Here is a 19,412-nt window from a genome sequence, read left to right as displayed (position 1 = left end):
TACAGTTCAACTCAGGATATCATTGTGGTTTTTTCGATATCGTTTTGAATATGATCTTACGGTGAATATTCTTTCTTATAAGAACATTCCACTAACCTGATTGAACCATTGCTAATTAAAAGTTTATTCATGATCTTGTTGAATTTGAAACATGATTTTGGTGTACAGTGAAACTTGTGGTTGGTCCTGGCCAACTTACTTCAACTGTGCATACTGCATTGTCTCCCTTTACCTCACATCTTATGTCATGAATGTAGGAACTCTGCTTTGTGCTCTACTTGGTGTTAGCACTTGCGTCATTTCAGCTCAGAATCATCAAATATTCCATCACAAGTTGCTTGGTGCTTCCCTCACTCCTATAAAATGAACTAAAAAACATGCATAAAATGATTTTGTGGGCTCTCCTCGCTTTGCCACTAAGAAAAGAGTTCTCTTTCCCTTGAACAAAGGAAGACCGATGATTTTGTTAAAACTTTTTCTGTTTGATTTCTTCTGAAACATGGGTTTGGTGTGGTGGCCTTGAGCTCCCCCACATGATTGCATGTTCCTTTCCTTATTAGGAATCTGAGGGAGAAAACAGTAAAAGTGGCACTTCTTTCCGTTTAGTTATTGTTTTTCTCTCCAGCTTACAGCTGCTGATTTAACAAGTTGTTCAGACAGAACTCAATTTGACGAGAAAGCTTTATAATCAAAGACCCCACAGCTTCCATTAGCTGATATGTATATAGCAATCTGAGTTACACATGAACAGTGCAGTCCATCGATGAATACAAACGCATTTCTGATACACAGAATACCAAACTTGTCTGACTGTTACAAGCACAAGTAGTAGAAAGATCTAACTCTCCAGCAATGCCCTTTCTAATGTTATACACTATAGTCTAGTTACAAGTAAGCCTAGGTGGGAGACCAAGTGGAGTCCTTCTTAAGCAGAGGTCTTGGATTCAATCTTTGCGAAATCCAGGGTTCTCTTGCCTTGCAACTTGTTGGTTACGTAATGTTTACTGTACTCTCCATGATTGTATCTTCTATATCTGCATGGATTCTTCTCATCCACCAATTCTGGCATTGGACCAAGTTCTATTTCGTAGCTAGGAGCATAGAAAGTGACAATTGACAGGCGGTCTCTTTCCTTGTGAGTTACTGCTCTGTGCTCCACACTCTTGTATTTTCCATTTGTAAGAACCTGTTTAACAAGACATCAGAAAAACACTGATTGAACATTGTTATCTTAAAAAGGACATCTCAAATTTTTAAGTTCCAAGTCTCTTACTTCTATGGTGTCACCAATATTGATCACAAGTGCATTTGGAACAGGCTGAACGGGCACCCATGTGTTGTCCTTAAGAATTTGAAGTCCTACTGAGCTATCCTTTACCTGCTGCAACACTGTAAGGGCACTTCCATCTGAATGTGGGCTAAGACCTAGAACAAGGTCAGGTCTTGAACATGGAGGGTAGTAGTTCATCCTTACTGCTTGCACAGCCACCCCAAACATTTCTTCGAAAACATCCCCTTTTAAGCCGAGGCTTACTGCTATATTCTTCAGTAAATTCTCGCAAAGTTTCTGGATTTCTCTTGAATAAACTTCTAAAGTTTCCCTGGAAAACGAAAAGTTACATTAAATGAATTGAAACTATCTATACTTCCAGGTCCAAATTTGGTGTCGATGTTACCTGAAGTCAGCTGGTTTTGATGGCCAGAGTTTCGGGTTCCTTATACAAGGAGGCTCAACACCAAGAGCAAACATGTTGCACCAATCCAACTTCTGGTTCTCTGAGAACACAAAAGCTTGACCATATCCCTGAACCGTGCCTGGAGCCATTGGATACTTTTTTTTCTCCTCTAAAGGTAACATGAAGAAGTCTTTGGCTACTTTTTCGATGTTTTCAAGGACACTCAGATCAATCCCATGATTCACCACCTGAAAATGCAATCAAGAATTAGCTTCCATAATAATCATTCTTCTAATAAAGTAGCTCACACGAAAATTAAGCATTTTTTACCTGAAAAAATCCCCATTCCTCACAGGCAGTTTTGAGTTGCATAGCTTCACTTTGGTGTTCATCTTTGTCTCTTTTCATGAGCTTACAAAGATCAATAATGGGAATGTCACTAGCTGATACCAGAGTTGCAGCATGTTTTGGCCTCTCAGCCATGTCTCTGACAAATCTTTCAGGAATTGAGGTTGGTCTGGCCTTTCTCAGTTCTTGGACATCGTCAATATGCCCAACCTTAACTGGAAAACTAGGTACTGGAGCCATGAAGCAGAATTTGAACTATTGGAGAAACTGATAGGTAATCAGGTTTACTTGGAAGCTCTGCTCTTAGACAGGGCCTGTATTTATAGATGGAGAAAATCAGCATCTATGCACATGTTTGCAGTGTTAAACGTGAGGCGTGGGGCCCATTTTTATGCACTTTTATTTTGACAAAAACAAATTTGATGAGTATTTGTACAAGACTTAGCAAGCTAGAAATACAGAGACATACAGTATTCTCCCCCCATCCCATTTTTCCTGTTGAATTGCCTTGTTAAAATTCTACCCATACATCCTTCTGCAGTTTGTTTGAAACTTGTCAACTGCCTAGAATAGTCAATTCTCATGTGCAAGAATCTATACTTTATTGCTCATAAAATGAAAACAGATCTAGATATTGAAGTCCCAAATCCTCCAAACCAAAGTCTCCATCAATGGCAAACTAGGCCGAAAATTTTTTTTGTCGGATACCCTTTTTTATTAAGATAAGACCGAGACCAACTCCTCTTTATCTTAAAAACCAGACCCGAGATACCACATGCACCATCAGTTGTCCCCATCTTTTCTCATCTTTTTCATCTACTTGACTTTCATATTAAATGTGGACCTACCTTTTCATTCCGTTACTAGCTCAACATCTGTATTTCTTTCAAAATCAGCGTGAAGTAGAACAGTTTCATGTTCCAAATCACAACTCCTCTTTGTGAGATTACAGAAACTATTGGCTAAGCCTTAATGGTCTCTCTTGACTTGGCCCTTGCCAATCAGGTGACCTGGTTTCAGTCCTTAAGGGCAATCTCATTTGTTTTCTTCTTCTTTTTTGGCTGTGGATAAGTACGACAACAATGTCAACTGATATCACACAATACCAGACGCCCAAGCATGTAAATTGGGTTAGAATTTAGAAAGGCAACATGCCTACTTCATTCTGACAATTGTTTATTAGAGCAGAACTCATGGTTAAAAAGGATGAATAGAATGAAACACACCATCACCACTAAACCATGTTTGCTACAATGTGATCACAGGATTATTAAGCATAATCAACATAAGATCAGGGAAAAATCATGAAAATTGGGACACTCTGGCTGTGTTAGGAGGAAAAACCTGCAAGTTATAGACCTGTTAACAAATTTTCATGCTTCAAGAATAGTCTTGGCAACGGAAACTAGGAAAGGTAACCCTAAGTGAAGGGATTCTTCATTGTGATATGAAGGATTTTGATTGGCTATTGCTTTTCCATTGTGACTTTTTTTTTTTTTGGAAGGTCATTGATAACAGGGAGGGGGACTCCCTATGCACCAAAGAGGAAATTGAAATTATTATACTTCAGCATTGAAGCATACCAACCTCAAACCACGTCTTGGGTAAACAAAAAACCAGGTATCAATCATCTGCTATTTACATGTTACCATCCCTACTCCTAGACCTTTTGCAACACACGAAACATTCCCAGCATTTATACAAACCCAGAAGACAAGTCAAAACAACCAGGACCACACAAAACGTGATTGGCTGTTGCTTTCCCATTCCTTGATCTATCAAGCCGCAATCAAATTGGTACCACTTCTGTCACATATAATCTCAGACATGCTGGAAATATCATCCTTGCATCTTTACATATGGACCAAAGAACCAGAGTATACATACCTAACATAAATGTTTGTGTGAAATTTTTTCGTTTATTTGTGTGATCATCTGTTTGCATCAGATCCCCATCACCTGTGTGAAATGAAATATGTGAACAAAAGCCAAGGAGTTCAAAGGGTGATGGAATCTAGTAGTGGGTTGCTGTACACTTAATTGTCTGTTATTGCAGTTATTGCAGACTTTGTGAGTGGCAGTAGTACTAGTAGGGGCCATCTTTCAATTGTGCTGAAGTTAACATGTCCCCATTTCCGCAGACCAAATCTAGTGATGTTATTGTCAATTTTGCCTTTCTCCACCTCCTCCTCCTCCTCCTCTTTCTCTGGTATCATAAGATCCTCTTAACATGGGCTTTTAGGCACTATTTTCCATCCAATGCTGTAACTTAGTATGGGTGTTCATGATCACTTTAACTTATCCATGGTTTCTTGAAAAAGTGCAACTGGACCATTGCTTGCTGCATATTGGTCCACATTATGACTTATGAGGTAGCAAACAGCAACTACAACTACAACTCACCATTTATTTTCTCCTTGGTGATGAGAAATATTCACAAATTACAAGGAAACTCATGTACTCTAAATAATCATTTCTAGCCCTTTAATGATGTAATCTACATCACTTTAAGTTGAGATTTTTACCATTTGCATTGAGAACCACTTTCCAAAAGCAATGAAGTTTTTACGAAGAGATAAAAGAAAAGAGCAAGGTGAAAGTGGAGCCAGCTAGGACATCAAAGTCTAAAAGTGATTTAAGATTACTGCCCCTATAGAGTACTAATGAAAGGTACTAAATTCAGTGCCAAGGAGGAACTTGTCTACTACAAAGTGAGCATTAAAGATCACACTAAGGAATAAGGAGACTGTAAAGAATTTTTTTTTTTTTTCCTTCTCTTCTTTTTAGTGTATGTTGCTTTCTGAATTACCATTGCCTTGATTTTGGAGTAAATCATGACCCTTTTTAAACCCATTTTTGACCACCAAACAAGCCCATGATTATATAGCAAAGTAGGATGGTCCAATGGATGAGAAAAGACCCTTTGTATCCTAATGACTTGTTTGCCTCCCAATTATTCTTGACAAAATTATGATCCCCCTCCTCCTGCTCCCCACTTTCTCTCTCTCTCTCTCTCTCTTTCTCATATACAAATTCACTGTTCCACTCTGACAGGTAGAATTTGCAATGGGCTTATGGTAGGTTCATGGGCTTGTTGAGTTATCCAGGGTTTAGCTCTAAACCAAGCTTGAAACTTGGTCTCAAAGCCATATCTTTCACACCCAAAAACTGTTCTTTTCCATACATCTTCCATACAAGAACCCATTTCATTCAAACCCTCCAAAGCTGCAACGACCATGTTTTGGCAACCTTAACCCACGCTAAGATCCTTAAACATGGTCTCCTTAATGACACTTTCACCGCTAATCACCTCATTAATAGCTACGTTAGGCTCCAAAAGGCAGCCCAAGCTTGCCAACTGTTCGATGAAATGCCCGAACCGAACGTTGTCTCCTATACGTCTCTCATGTCGGGTTATGTTAACGTGGGTAAACCTCAAATTTGTCTTTGGGTCTTTCGAGAAATGCGGAAAGGTACGGTCTTGCCTAATGAATTCACCTTCGCAACTGCGGTCAACGCGTGTTCGATACTTGCTGACCTTAAAACAGGGAAACAAATCCATGCACACGTGCAGAGTTTCGGGTTTCAATGCAACCTTGTGGTTTGCTCTTCGCTTGTTGATATGTATGGGAAGTGTAACGAGGTTGGATTAGCTCGGCGGGTTTTTGAGTCAATGGAGTGTAAGAATGTTGTTTCTTGGACTTCAATGATCACTGCATGTGCACAAAATGGAAGAGGGCATGAAGCACTTGGACTTTTCAGAGAGTTTAATTGGTTGGCTTGGGAGCATCCAAATCAGTTCATGTTGGCTAGTGTTATTACCGCTTGTGCAAATTTGGGGAAGTTGGTTTCAGGGAAGGTTACACATGGGGCAGTGATTCGACATGGCCATGATTCGAATGATGTAGTTGCCAGTGCATTGGTGGATATGTATGCCAAATGTGGGTGTATTCTTTATTCTGACACAGTTTTTCGGAGAGTTCTGAATCCTTCTGTGATCCCATATACTTCCATGATTGTTGCTGCTGGGAAACATGGACTTGGGAAACTATCTCTTGAACTTTTCGAGGAAATGATTGCTAAAAGAATAAAGCCTAACGGTGTCACCTTTGTTGGGGTTCTGCATGCTTGCAGCCATTCGGGATTTGTCGATGAAGGCCTTGAGTACTTGAATTCCATGTCCAGGAAACATGGGATAGTGCCGGAAGCAAAGCATTACATCTGTGTTGTTGACATGCTTGGTCGGACAGGTCGTCTTGATGAGGCTTATCGGTTAGCCAAATCTACTGAAGTGAATAACGACGAAGGTGCTGTGTTGTGGGGGACACTTCTCTCTGCTAGTAGACTCCATGGAAGGGTAGAGATTGCTGCTGAAGCTAGCAAGAGGCTAATAGAATCCAATCAGCAAGTAGCTCTTGCATATGTCACATTGTCAAACGTTTATGCATTGGCTGGTCAGTGGGAGAATGCGCAGAGTCTTCGGACTGACATGAAGAGGACTGGAGTTTACAAGGAACCTGGTTGCAGCTGGGTTGAGATTAAGGACTCAACTTATGTCTTCCATGCTGGAGATGTCGCAGGTGAAAGAGGGAGCGACATACTGAGCTTGTTGAGGGAGTTGGAAGGGAAGATGAAAGAGAGAGGTTACATTGGAAGGCTTACAGGCTTGGTGTTCGTTGACGTTGAAGAGGAAGCCAAGGGAGAAATGGTTGGTCTTCACAGCGAGAAACTTGCCTTGGCTTTTGGGTTGATAAATATACCCAAAGGAGTAACCATTCGGATAATGAAGAACTTGAGAATGTGTAGGGGTTGCCATGAGGCATTCAAGTGGATAAGTGAGATCACAGAGAGAGATATTGTAGTAAGAGATGTCAACAGATTTCATCATTTTGACAAAGGGCTCTGCAGTTGCAGAGATTTTTGGTGATGGCTGCTAATTTATATCTTGTTGTTTATCCTTGGGATAGAAAATTATCACATTAAATTAGGTCTTGCTCAATGAAGAAAATCAGTGAAAATGACATAATCAAAGATGTAGAAACAGACAATTTGGATGTGCCCAAGATGATAAGTTCAGACCATTATAGACAAGATGCAAAACCAGAAGCTACATTGGTTACATATTCAAGAAGAAATTATTCATTTTATTGCACTAAATACCAATAAACTTCATAGCTGGAAGTGGACAACCCACTTTAAGTGGTAGAATTACCTCATTCAGTCTGTCAATATAAACATAAATAATTGGTGTGCAAGTATAAATCAGCAAAACAAAGATTATCCTCCAAAGTGTATCAATTTCAAAATTGCAAAGCCAATTCCTTTCAATCTAAGATTCGTGCAAATACCAGATGACAACACAAAATGTTGCAGCTTTCAACCAGATTACACATAGCTATTCAACCAAGAAGATATATGATGGCAACTAAAATAACTGATTTCATAATGACAAATATAGCAAAAGTTCATTGCTTATTACAAGCCACTCAGTGATACACATATGTGTCCTAACACAACTAATACTGCACAAATATTGGCGTTGGTGGGCAGAAGAAAAAGGAGCACTACAATGGGAAGGCCCGTCATCAACTGAACTTTGCAGTTCAACACCAGTGAAGCAGCTAGCTCAATCTAAAGCCAAGATACTAGTGAGTTAACCACCCTGCTCTGCATGCTTCCCTTAACTTCTAAAAAGAACATAACAAGCATACAGAAAAACCCACCTTGGCCAACCCCATCCCCACCCCCAAAGAAAAAAAAAACTTTGAATATTTCTGTTCAAACCTCTGCACGTGATTATTTACACCCACATTGATCAAATTAAGGCACTGCCTCTCACTATCCACCATAGTTCTGAGAAGAATAATGAAAACAAACCAGTTGAAGAAGAATAAAGGAAGGAAGGCACCATCACAATCATCACAAATTCCTGTCAAATGTTAATTTCACATAATATGGTGACCAAATGGCATGATATAAGTATTGCATACCTGAATGTAAAGATTGCTTCTCTAAGTTCGGAACTTGCACATCTTAAGCACATTAAGCTTTGCAACTTCAAAATAACACAGGAACCTTCCAAAAGAATATCATTTTCCATTCCAATAAAATTTTAAACAAATTGTTAACAGAACAGAGAGCCATTGATGGATAAATTGATAAGTGTCAACACCATATCAGTATTCAACCTCCTCAAATGGTTGCCTATAGATTTTCAACTGCTATATATATTCTTTTCCTCAGGCCCCAAAACAATGGAGCCAAAAAAATGTACTCTATGGAACTGGCATCTTACATAGAACTCCAAATCTCTTGCTGAACAAGCGAGAACTTTCTCCTCTTTTGCCAACCCAGAAAACTTAAGGGTGAGCATGCTATGCTCTTATAAATATCAAGAAGAAGGTGAACATCAAAAATATACATTACAAAGTTTGCAAATCAATCTCACTTTGTACACATGTACAGGGAGATAACTGGCTGTTGGTGACCATGTCTTTGCTTGCTTCCAAATGCAGGTCTAAGTAGGCATCTTTTTCCCCTTTCTTCTCCAATGCACATTGGGGGTTATAAACCAAAAAAAAAAAAACAATATATACAGGGGTGACTTAATCTCCAGCACCACCTAAACCAGAACGGCTTATGACCTCCATAGCCTGCTGAACCATACATATAAGTCCATCCACATCCTGGAAGCTGAAATCAATCACCTTTTTAACAGAAGTAATAAACTCTGTATTTTGAGCTTCCTCCAGTTTTAAATTAGCAGCTGCAAAAGCATTTTGAGATTTTCTTGAAGCCTCCATTGCAAAACTTACATCCCGTGTCTGCAGCACAGTAACATATCAACACATTTACTTACTTGAACCACCTTATTAGCTTACGTAGACATTGAGAGACAGGTTTTCTTATCAAGTTCATACAAGATTATACCAGTGGTTATCTATAACCTGTACTGAATGATTTGATTTCTAGCTTTATTTCTAAAATAAAGATCCTTGGGCAGACTTCAGGTCTTAAATTTATTTTTGTCAAACCTCAGGACAGGCCAACTCTCAAAATATCCCTTGTCCTAAATCAGAGCATGACAAGCACTATTTAAAAAAAAAACAGCATAAGCCTGCCACTAAAAGTCTACCAACAAGCATGGCCAAGCTGTAGAAATCAATCTATTGGACAATCAAGAAAAAGAAGCATATTAACTTCCTGTGTTAACCATATAGAAGGGCTATCTCAAAGATCCTTCAAGCAATAGTTTGCATTTCTAAACCAGTAAGTTAAGAACCTATATCACCAAAAAACCCTAGTCAGATAATGCAACTGTATACTGCAGGGCCAGTGGCTAAGCATTCTCATTAGCCTTTATGACACTTCATTCAGATTATCCTCTTATTTCCCCTGAAATCACATATCTAACCACCTGATAAGAACTTTACAAGCTGTTCTTAATAATTAGAGTTCATCTAACAAGAAGCATTCTTCGATCAAAGCGTATTTTATAGGACAATTTCCAATAAATACTGAAGTAAATACTCTGTGTAGATCACTGCCTAATATAACATATAAAATCATAAAGAAGCAAGCAAAAGAGACTGAGAACATGAGCGAGAAACAGAAACAGAACAGAGCGATGAGAAAAGAAAAGATTGGTGTTGTCAGACTGAATCAACTTACAAAGTCAAGCAGCCGAACAAAACTTGGGCGGTTTCTAGCAAGAATGACATGGGTTCCGGCAACATGTGAAACATTACCCTTGGCTAATGGAGCCTTATCCACTGTTGAATAATTGTTTAAGTTATTATCAACATCTGATGCTGAAGATGATGGAGATTCACCTGGAAGAAGCCATTCAAAAAGATGTTGTGAGGCGCTTCATCTTAGAGCATTCCAACATGTGCAAAAGAAAAAAAAAATGCTCACTAAAGAAGTTGCATCTGGAACTCTAGTCCAATCAAGGTTCACTATGAAAGGAAAACCAATAAAGAAATATCTACATTTCAGCTGCAAATAAACCTAAAATGGGCACATGCACTGCTGACTGCCCTCTCCCACTCCCACACCAAATGGTTTAAGTTATACAGTTAGTTAAATCTTCTAATTAAAATAGCTGGCGTTCTGAGACAACAACACTTATTGCACATGAGTCAAAATTTAAAGGTAGGCATCACCAAATAGAAGAATTCACAGCATCTAAAGAGATGTGCAATAAAGCACAGAAAGATAAAACAAGCCTGACTATATACCCTCAGATGACTTCTTACCTTGAGGAACCATCTGTAGAGTTGCTTGTAACTCATTCCGGTCTCTGCTGCTAGTAGAATGTTTGCAGTAAACAACCCTCATGTACGCTATCTCCATGCATTTATAGGCCAAAGCAGCAGCAGCCATTTCATGGCGTCTTTCATATTCTTGGGCACACATTCTGTGAACTTGAGAAGTTCAGCATAAAGCAATATAGGGGCATATGAAAACTCCTAATGTATATATATAAAATTCTACTGATTTTGAGAAAAAAACAGTTACCCCATCACTTTAGAAACATTCACTTACTCGCAAAGTTTAGTGGCAGTGCTATACACTTGCATTTGATTCATGTCCCCATGTCTACCACTCTCACTATTGCTAGTCTCTAGAAGAGCAGCAACGCCAAGAAACTTAAGGGCAGTTTGGAAGTAAATCTCATTGCTTTCAAAAACAAAACCAGAACTCTGGAAGAAGACAGGTAGTAACAGTTAGGATAGCAAAACCCTTTCTTCTATAAATTTATTGTAAGAACAAAATCTGAAAAGAAACCTTAAGCCGATCAGCATAATTTCTAAGCTCCGTAGCATCTTTCATTGCATTAGTTGCTGCCTGGCTGGAAATATTTTTTCTTCCAGGACTGGGAGCATTGAAGTCTCTGACTGCAGGCAAATCAGGCATGCTCTGTCCCAAGCTGTGGTTAGATCCATTCTTGCTGCCAGCTTTTCCAGGCTGTTTTAAAGCCTTTGACACATCACCGTTGCCAGAGCCATTAACTGGAAACCCATCAGAGACAACTCCCCGTTGGGCTTCTGGTACTGTTTGATAAATTTTTGTTTCTTGCTGACTTTCAACTTCACAATGCGAGGATGATTTTGACATTCCACTTCTTGACTGTACTTTCATTACTTTAGTTTGACCACCAAAATCCTTGATCAGGTTTTGCTCAGGGGCAGTCTTCCCCTTTGTGCTGCATGGAGCAGCAGATTTTGCATCAAATCCATCATGCTTTATATTTGACTGGGTTTCCATTCTACTATCACTTGACCATCGTCCTGAAGGATCCCTCCTTCCAACAGAGTTCTTCTCATCCTTGCTAGATTTAGCGTTAGACTTATCAGGCAAATTGCGTTTACAATCAGCAATTGTTTCTTGAAGTGCATGACCCTCAGGGTCAACATCTGATCGATACTTCATGCTCTTTCTGGAACACAGATCTTCCTGTTCATTCCTTGGATCATAAACATTCATCTTAACAGCAGCAGAAGTACTTTCACTCTCCTTTGTCCATGAAGTGGAAACCTTATCAGATTTCTGAGAAAACAGTGCATTGACATGGCACTCCTTGTTCACTCTATCCTCACCACTGGAATGTTCTACAGCATGCTGGCCATTTTCTTCAAAATGATTATCACCATTGAACAAATGGCTATTCCGCAATCTACAAGAAACTTTAGTTTTAATGCTGATTTTGCAAATAGAATCTCTAGCCCAATAATCCAGGGTAGAAGATTTACATGATCTTGGGTTAAAATCACCCGATGCTTTCTCTTTCACTTCGGTACCAGATTGAGCAAGCTCAACAGTACCTTCCCCATCCCAACATTTTCTAAAATTGCCACGTAGAGGAATGCCACCATTGGCAGCATCATTCTTCCCTGAACCGTCCCCTCCGGTTGATATGAACTTTTCTGGATATGAGGTCCTCATGGGAGATGAAGAAACCGATTCAACTGGAGAACCCTTTGCTTCTTCAAAGTTTGCTCCAGTTTTACAAGAACCAGAAACCTTTGAAGAGCTAGAAGTTGCTGCCACTGAAATTTGTCCAGTTCCAGAATCCCTTCTCAATGAATCAAGGCCACCCAAAGTTTTTTGGGATGCAGACTTTTCCTTGTGTTTACTTAGTTTCTGGTTCTGATCATTACTGATTTCTTCAACACCACCAATCAAATGATCCATACTTTTCCTGTTTGATGTACCATCACCATCATTTCTATGGGACTGCTTCCCCTCATTCTTTGATAGTCGTGACTTCTTTTTATTCCTGAATCCACTCTCACTGCTTACTTCCTTCATATATAACTCATGTCCATTTTGACTGTCCTGCCAATCCTCCAATTTCCTTTTCTTCATAAAAGTGTCCCTTTTATCACATATTCTCATGTCTAATGATCCACCATCTGATGAGGCCTGAGTATGATCAACAAATTTCTTCACAGAAACCACTGATCTTTCTTTCATATCATGCTTTACATCCCCAGAATGAGAGCACTCATTATAATTCTGCATACTTCTTCCATTTGCTTGATTTGGCAAGCCAGCACTTGAATTAAGGCCCACCCTTCTGGGGTCCAAGTTGGAACCCTGATGTTTATCAATAGTGTACATATCTTCTGTTTTGGTTTTCTTTGAACCATCAGATGCATATAGATCAGACTCCCTCTTCTTTTTTGTCTTTGCTTGTTTGGCCTCACCTACAATGAAACAATGCTCGAAAGTAAATAAATAAATACTCTCAATATAGAAGTCTGACTGCTACTGAAATTTAGGCTCTAAAGTGGACTAAATACCTCCAACTGAATGCTTTTCCTTCTGTTGGAAGCGAGATTTCTTCATGAGATTTGATTCAACAGGGACGTGGGTCATATCATTTAAGCTCCTACTCTTCAATGATTCCTGCTGTTGGTTTTTTTTAGAGTTTGACATCTGACTTAGGCCACTGATACCTGCTTTGCGCACTTCCTTCAGGCCATATTTCTTCTTCCCTTGAATAGATGGCACCTGAGAATTGAAACTAGAGTTGTTCTGATCAAGATGCTGAAGATGAGCTGGAGCAGCTAATGATGTAATTCCATTTGCATGATTTTGCGGGTTATTTTGATTCTTAGTTACTGGAACCTGGTATAATGCATTGAAAGCTTTTGTTGTCTCCTCCTCACTAATGTCACACCGGTTCATTCCAGGCCTTTACAACAATTTCAACAACAAAAATCAGCAAAAGCAAAACATACATGTATATGTTCACACACATAATCGATGCATCTATGCATGCACTTATTATTCACCAGGTATTTCTACTTATTTTAACGCCAAGGACTATGTGCACATAAGCACATAAACACACGCATGACATTTAGCAAACAAAGAGACAGGCATATGCAACAAAAACTTTATTTAATATGCATCGAAGGAACTTACAGCCAGTTGAGCATGCTACACATCCACTTCTCAGGGAGTTGTCCTGGTGTAGTATCCAAAGGCAAAAGTCGCCACTTGTGACAATAATCACACTGAACCCAATTATCTTGTATGAGTACAGAAGCAGTTGCTGCCGCTGCCGCTGCTTGAGAGGCAAGAGACTTGTCAGGGAGATGAGGAACCACACCTAGAAAATCCACTCCTAACAGCAGGTTATCAACTGTTCTACCACTGAATATTTCCTCTGACTTATCCAAATAGGCACTCTGCTCCCTCTCAAAATCCAATGAACCAAAATCTTTGGACCTATTGTGAAAAGGCCTCACTGACAGCTCCATTTGGTCACTTTTCTGTTCGAAATTTGTGTCCAACACATCTCTATGATTATCTCTGACGTTATTAATATCCTTCTGCAACTTCAACTTATGCTTATATTTACCTGTAGAAAGGCCCTGACTAGAAGCAGTGGTATCTTTAGGTGTTGCACCCACATCAAGGCTCAACCTTTCCTTCATCGAATCAGCAAATTGTCCAGTATTTTTGCTACCTTTTGACTTCTTCTTGCCCTCTAACAATGTCTTTTCCTTCTTGGAGGAAATATTTATTTTATCCCCAGCACGAAATTTAGCTATCAGACCACCCTTCATTTCAGGATCTTCCTTACATTTTAAAGTGGCAGAATTTTGGTAGCATTTCCTCCCAACATTGTCCCCAAGGTCAAGTGAAGCTTTCATATGGGAATTTACTACACTCTGTTCCCAACCCTTCTCAACTGAACTACTCTGCATATTCCACTTTTTATTCTTGCCACTAGTTCTACTCCTTCCAGATATTGACTCCAAAGAATCCTCCTTTGCTGAGTCAGAGGAAAAAAATCTACCTATTGATCCATCCTGATTAGCCACTGCAGAAACATCAAATGCCCTAGCAGTGGCTTCCATAGAGTCAGCAACGTTCACTGAATTAGATAAAGCTGTGTGTTTCAAGTCATGCAAGAACAACTCTTCCCTTCCTGCTATCTCATTTTCTGACTTCTTTTTTATGAGCAACGTCTTGTCATTCGCAACATTAAAGCCATTTCCATGCTTTGATTCCACCATCTTTTTGCTTTTCCCCATCAGAACTTTTGTTTTCTTCTTATTTAATTGTTTTCCATTACCCAAAACGAACTCATCTATCAACCCAGCAGAATGTTCTTGACAAGCCTTAAGTGACGGGATAGATTTACTATCTCTAGTAGCTCCTTCCTTTTCCTTTCTCAATAAGAGTAGCAGACTGTCATGAAGAGGAGATATGAGTACACCACCAGGGACATATAAGGATGTCATAACCTGTTTAAAGGCATAAAATATCAATGCATCCTTCTTAGTTCATATGCAGACACTGAATACAACCAAGAGAAACCTCTACCTGAAGAATTCTAGCAGGTGATTCACTTGTGGTATCTTGAGATGTTGTCACTGTTCCTCCACTTTCCTCAGGACTGTTCCCCAATGATGAAGATGGAGAAAAATCAAGCCCAAGCCCCCTATAGATTGCAGCATTCTTTTGAGTTTTGTTATCAGAGCCCATCTTAATTCGAAACTTCAGTTTCTTCTGATCCGTGGGAATCCCTGCTCTGTTAAAATTCTCATCCTTCAAGGCAGCCTTCTCAGCAACTTGAGCAGAAGACAAATGTGAATCATGTTTAGCAGCAATGTTGCCAGTTGAGCAAAAAGCACTCCCAGGTCTCCCAGTTGGGGGTGCATTTGGAGGAGCTTTCAAATTCTGGGATGCGCCCTGTATGGTAACACATTCCACAGCACTCTAGTAAACTAGAATTTCACAAGCTGTCTATGCAACAGCTATGGACATCTTCTTCCAAAGAAATGACCAAACTATAGTAAGAATATAGTCCGTATACCTCCATAGATAAATTGTTGGGAGACCTTGGCGTGCTGGAGTTTCTCTGTGGTGTCTTTGGACGTGATAATCTAGAAGGAGAGCGTTCATAGGTAGGCAAAAATGAGCCATAACCACCAAACTTTGCCCCTGCAAAAATAATTTAACATCATCTTCAATGAAAAACTTAAGCTTGTAATAGTACTAAAATTTCTTAAAACCAAGATCAACCACTTACCCAAATTTTCTGCAGAAACCCCACCTTCAAAGTCTTTTTGAAAGTGGCCCAAGACGTTTTTAATCTTCTCATCCTTAAGAAATGAAATCCCATATTACTAATGGAATAACACAGAGAATTTTGAAAGTTGATGTATATTAAAACTGATAAATAGACCAGATTAAAGTACGTCTATAGCAGGCACAACAAGCCAACTAATATTAGCATTTAGAAGTTCCATTCTTTTCAGGAGATGAATAATAGCATATGAACTGATTATGATTTAATATTTCAAATATCAATCAGATCGATAAAGAGTACTGATAAGTTATTCGCATTCATTGTGTATTCAAACAGACACTCTCTCATAAAAAAAATCCAAATGTTGTGGAAGTTTCAAAGATCATCCAGGCAAGGAGCTTTTACCATGCAACAAATTGCTGCTGAGAAACAGGATAATTACTTCATGAAGTTCCTTCTATTATTAACTTTCTTTTCTATGCCTCAGCTTTCTCGAACAACATGCCAATAAAATTCTAGTACGGCAATAAACTGACTTCAAAATTCTAGCCCACAAATCACAAGTGGGAATGATTTAATGATCATGTATCTTCTTTGTCATTATCAATACTATCACATTGCATAACTAGCTACAAAACTGCACAAAGACACAAAATAGTGCTTTGTAACATATTCTTCTAGTTGTTTTGTTGCATCCCTAGTGATGAAAAATTCTAAACCACTTACATGTATATGAAAGCATGGCAAAATAATACTTTTGTGTACTAAGTTACCAATACAGTGAAAAATCTCAACCTCAAAAGTCGACTTCATCACTCTCAACAAATTGAATTAGTGAATCCATGTTCATATACCACAAATAAACTCAAATTTAAAGCCACATGAAATTCTAATGCATATAAAGAACCACAACTCGTTCTAATTAGTAAGTACCTTTTATGCTCAACCAAACCCAAAACTAAGCATAATTTCAAATTAGCCATTCCCTACAACAAAGCTTAATAGAATTGCATTGCCTAAGAAGCACCATCAACGCTTAATCAAACTCATAATTAAGCATAATCCTATCAAAAACTCAAATGGCATTAACTGTAGCGTAATCCCAAGTTTCAGAAAGAGAATGCGGGTGCAAAAACGATTGAATTTCAATGGAAAAAAAATAACAAAAATCAAACCCTTACAAGGTAAGAGAAGTCGGTATCGGGGTTAATATAGTCGTCATCATCTTTGTGATAGCAAGCTTCTCCTTCTTCAAGCTCAGAATTTTCATCCATCTCCAAACCCGCTCACCCAAAAACCCTAACCCTAACCCTCCCGAAACCTTAACCCCCTCACCCCTCCAATTCCCTACCTTCCCGAAAATCCAACATCACCAAATTCGAAACCAAAAAATAAAACAATAAATATTAAAAAAGAAAAAATGTCCACCCAAACCCACAAAGAAAATATCCCAAAACAGGCTTCGATCCTATCAAATACAAAAAACCTTTTTAATCAATCAATTTGATAAAATTAGTGAATTAATATTTCGATTTCTTTTCTTCCGTTTTCTTTTATTTAACTCACGATCAGAGATATTGATGATCAGACGATGGAGAATGAAGTGGTCGACGAGTGCCGCCGACTCGTGATTGAGACTCGTTCCGGGTCGCGGTGCCGAGTTCGTTTTTGGGTCCTTTTGTTTCCAGAAAAATTGTTCACACTTCCTCCGAAGAAAAAACAAAACAAACAGACAGGCAACAACAGAGAAAGAGCAGTGGGTTTTTGTGGGTCTTTTTCGATGTTTTTGTTAAATCTATTATTTTTTTAATTAATTAATTTAGGGCTTTTTTTTCTCTTATTTCCTTTCCTTTCTGTGCCTCCTTTTTTCCTCTTTTGGGTGATGATGAATTTATTAATTCTAACAAAATAAATAAATTAAAAAACTTCCGCTGATGGCGCGTGGGAGGCAGGAGCGTGGGGAAGACGGGGAAACAAAAATTGTCCCTGGTTGAAACGACGCCGTTTTTCCAAGTTTGGTTCCATATGGATCCTTGTCTAGCTTTTGTAATGTAATAAGAATTCCAGGATTGTGACTATTCCAATCTTTTCACATTCTGTGGAGCAAACAAGAGAATCCCCTTTTTTTTGGCTTCTATATCAAGGCAAAGAGTTTTCCTTCATTTGATGAAGAAAATAGTTGTTTTCATGCACATGTTATCATGATTTCCCTCCTCCTTATCAAAGTCTAAAGATTTCATTAGCATCTTTGATGGAGAGAGTGCAATGCCATGGTACCATGTCATTTTCACATAATAATTGGTGATAATTTTTTTTATCGTGTTAACGAAGAAAATTAAATTATGTTGTTATCTTTTTTATTATGATGACATAAACATGATACCTGTTTTTGAATAAAAATTTATATAAATTACTATTAACAATTTTAATTTAAGGTTTTGAAGATTTGAAAAAAGTTTTTTAAACTTTGATATTTGAACCAAAGTCGCTACAATTAATATTAGACTATGAGTTAACTCGACATAGATTTTTCGCATTACATTGGTGAAATTTTAGTTTACGGATTAGTCATTTACTGTGTGATTTTGATGTTTTCATCAAAGATTTGATTGCGTGAGATTGTGATATCTCATATCAAATCGGAATATAGATATTTTCAAACCATAATAGATTTTAAGTCAATATCGAATTTAAACTTTCAAGAATCACATAAGTTAGATTCAAAAAGTTGTATGAATTAGTAATATCTAGATGCAAATTGTTACAATAAGCATGGACGTGTGTGACGTATTCATGGAAATATGCACAAATATATTAAATACTATTAAGCGAAACCATATTATTCAACCTAAAAAAGAGGATGTCCTTGCATTAGCGTTATATTATATTTTCAATTTCTAAAATGAATATGGCAAGAAAATAAAAATTATATTCTATTTCCAACTTCAGAAATGAATGGCAAGAAAATAAAAAATTGAGCAAAGTGTTGCGATTTTTCTATTTAAAATATAAATAAAAATCATTTTATCATTCAAGTGTCAAATTCTCAATGTGAAACCATATTGTTAGGTGCCCAATCAACCTCCACTCTGTTTTGTTCTTAAACAAATTTCAAATGTCAAAACTCTTGTTTTCTTTCTTAACAATAAACAACAACTTTGTCTTTTTGTTTCATTTATTTTTCCTATGCCTAAATGCCCATAGCTTGACTTTTTTTTAACAATTATTTCAGCATCTTTTAATTTTTAATATTTTCACCAAAATTAAAGATGTCAATAAGTATTTTTGTATTATTAAACCCAATTAAATAAAATTATGATATTTTATAATCAATACTAAAATTATTATTTGCCATGAATTTGGGTAGGGTTCAGATAATGAGTAACCAATACTCAACTTAATTATAAATAATAATTTTTAATATTAGATTTTAATTATATGTATATACTATTTTTTATTTATAATTCCTTATGATTAATGTAATGCTCACTAAAATCATTATTTGTTGTGAATATGATTTTAAATTTTAATTTAATTTTTACTAATTAATTTTAATTTATTAAATTATTTTTTATTAATAATATATAAAAATTAATTTTAAATTTAATTTAACCAAGTATTTAACAAGTATAAAATTTTAATGAATAATATCTATGATATTTAAATACGAGTTTAGATGTCTTATTAAATAATCAAATTCAAATTAAGATACGGTAAAAATATGGAATACGTAACCAAATGACATCTCCGGTCAAAATCAATCCAAATAAAACTATTTGTTGACTTAACAAAGAATCATGAGATGAGATAAAAAGGAAGAATATGCTTCCATG

The 19,412-nt window shown here is 37.6% G+C and overlaps 3 protein-coding genes across 4 annotated transcripts; 1 reads left to right on the top strand and 2 right to left on the bottom strand.

Annotated features, from left to right (window-relative positions):
* Positions 668 to 2,322, bottom strand: LOC18603478 (protein SRG1). Its single transcript, XM_007035485.2, has 4 exons — positions 2,007 to 2,322; positions 1,677 to 1,924; positions 1,274 to 1,601; positions 668 to 1,186 (listed from the first exon to the last, which is right to left on the bottom strand). Exons 1-4 carry the CDS (start codon positions 2,262 to 2,264, stop codon positions 926 to 928), a joined length of 1,095 nt encoding a protein of 364 aa, XP_007035547.2. The 5' UTR covers positions 2,265 to 2,322; the 3' UTR covers positions 668 to 925.
* Positions 4,933 to 7,023, top strand: LOC18603477 (pentatricopeptide repeat-containing protein At4g15720). Its single transcript, XM_018118903.1, has one exon. It carries the CDS (start codon positions 5,110 to 5,112, stop codon positions 6,949 to 6,951), a length of 1,842 nt encoding a protein of 613 aa, XP_017974392.1. The 5' UTR covers positions 4,933 to 5,109; the 3' UTR covers positions 6,952 to 7,023.
* Positions 7,444 to 17,357, bottom strand: LOC18603476. Of its 2 annotated transcripts, XM_018120119.1 has the most exons (12): positions 17,146 to 17,357; positions 16,761 to 17,047; positions 15,580 to 15,652; positions 15,364 to 15,491; positions 14,871 to 15,239; positions 13,461 to 14,791; positions 12,833 to 13,227; positions 10,815 to 12,736; positions 10,572 to 10,729; positions 10,283 to 10,443; positions 9,696 to 9,856; positions 7,444 to 8,848 (listed from the first exon to the last, which is right to left on the bottom strand). In XM_018120119.1, exons 2-12 carry the CDS (start codon positions 16,851 to 16,853, stop codon positions 8,630 to 8,632), a joined length of 5,010 nt encoding a protein of 1,669 aa, XP_017975608.1. In that variant the 5' UTR covers positions 16,854 to 17,047; positions 17,146 to 17,357; the 3' UTR covers positions 7,444 to 8,629. The 2 variants fall into 2 exon arrangements, with proteins under 2 accessions (XP_017975608.1, XP_017975607.1); XM_018120118.1 differs by lacking the exon at positions 17,146 to 17,357 and having other exon boundaries at positions 16,761 to 17,118.

The sequence above is a fragment of the Theobroma cacao genome, chromosome 4 (assembly GCF_000208745.1).
Source record: "Theobroma cacao cultivar B97-61/B2 chromosome 4, Criollo_cocoa_genome_V2, whole genome shotgun sequence".
Lineage (NCBI taxonomy): Eukaryota > Viridiplantae > Streptophyta > Magnoliopsida > Malvales > Malvaceae > Theobroma > Theobroma cacao.
The sequence above is the reverse complement of the archived record's forward strand: the minus strand, read 5'-3'. Positions and strand labels throughout refer to the sequence as shown.